General features: G+C 41.9%; 1 protein-coding gene across 1 annotated transcript in view; it reads left to right on the top strand.

Moving 5' to 3' along the window:
• The window catches only part of LOC122342819 (forkhead box protein P2-like), a 42,462-nt gene that overhangs the window by 36,589 nt on the left and 5,068 nt on the right, over nucleotides 1-805 (top strand). The window contains exon 10 of the mRNA XM_043236952.1: nucleotides 344-431. Within this exon, the coding sequence (XP_043092887.1) occupies nucleotides 344-431 (88 nt within the window). The remainder of the gene's footprint in view (nucleotides 1-343; nucleotides 432-805) is intronic.

Genomic DNA, 805 nt, shown 5'->3' with positions numbered 1-805 from the left:
TTATTGTATTTATTTCTTGATAAATGTAGAAGACAAAACCTCTGCGCGAGGCCTTTTGTACGCCAACATCCCTCATAAGCTGTTGTGTTCTGAGCGCTGCCTCTCATTCGCATGACAGTCGTGCTATTGTGATGTTAAACACCAGCTTTCAGCGAGCGAGGGATACACTTGTTAGACGGTGGCGGTTTGTTAAAAGCTAATGGGATGGACGTCCTGTAATCCAGAAATCATATTCATCAACAACAGTGGTAGTTGATCAGCAGCAACCGTCTATTATTAGTTCAGCCTGTGCATGTGTGTATGAGGGGTTGGTTTCTCATCTGTTTCTCCTGTTGGCCTACAGGCACCTTAACAATGAACACGCTCTGGACGACAGGAGTACTGCCCAGTGCCGAGTACAGATGCAAGTGGTACAACAGCTGGAGATACAGGTACAGTACAGAAACGTGAATATAGGCATAAACACACATAAAGAAACAGTTCTTTTACACGCCCTGATGTCGACCTGAACACGAAAGCACGTGTTTTCAAAAATCTATTCGTGTTTCGGCGTACATACCGTCAATATCAATTTGGTTTAGCGTCGTTTTGTGTCATACAGGCTTAGAATAATACGAAGGTGAGACTTTTCTTTTTTGGGGCGAACTATTACAACATGAAATGGCGTTCACATGCAGCATGTGTGATTTTTCCAAGACTGGATGTTATGCATCAATTGGATTGTGACAAGTAGGTGTTCAGTACCCAACATGTTTTGTTTGATTTTGATTTCACAAACTTGTTCACAACTTTAACTGTTTTTTTT

The sequence above is a fragment of the Puntigrus tetrazona genome, chromosome 4 (assembly GCF_018831695.1).
Source record: "Puntigrus tetrazona isolate hp1 chromosome 4, ASM1883169v1, whole genome shotgun sequence".
In the NCBI taxonomy this organism is placed as follows: domain Eukaryota; kingdom Metazoa; phylum Chordata; class Actinopteri; order Cypriniformes; family Cyprinidae; genus Puntigrus; species Puntigrus tetrazona.
The sequence above is the reverse complement of the archived record's forward strand: the minus strand, read 5'-3'. Positions and strand labels throughout refer to the sequence as shown.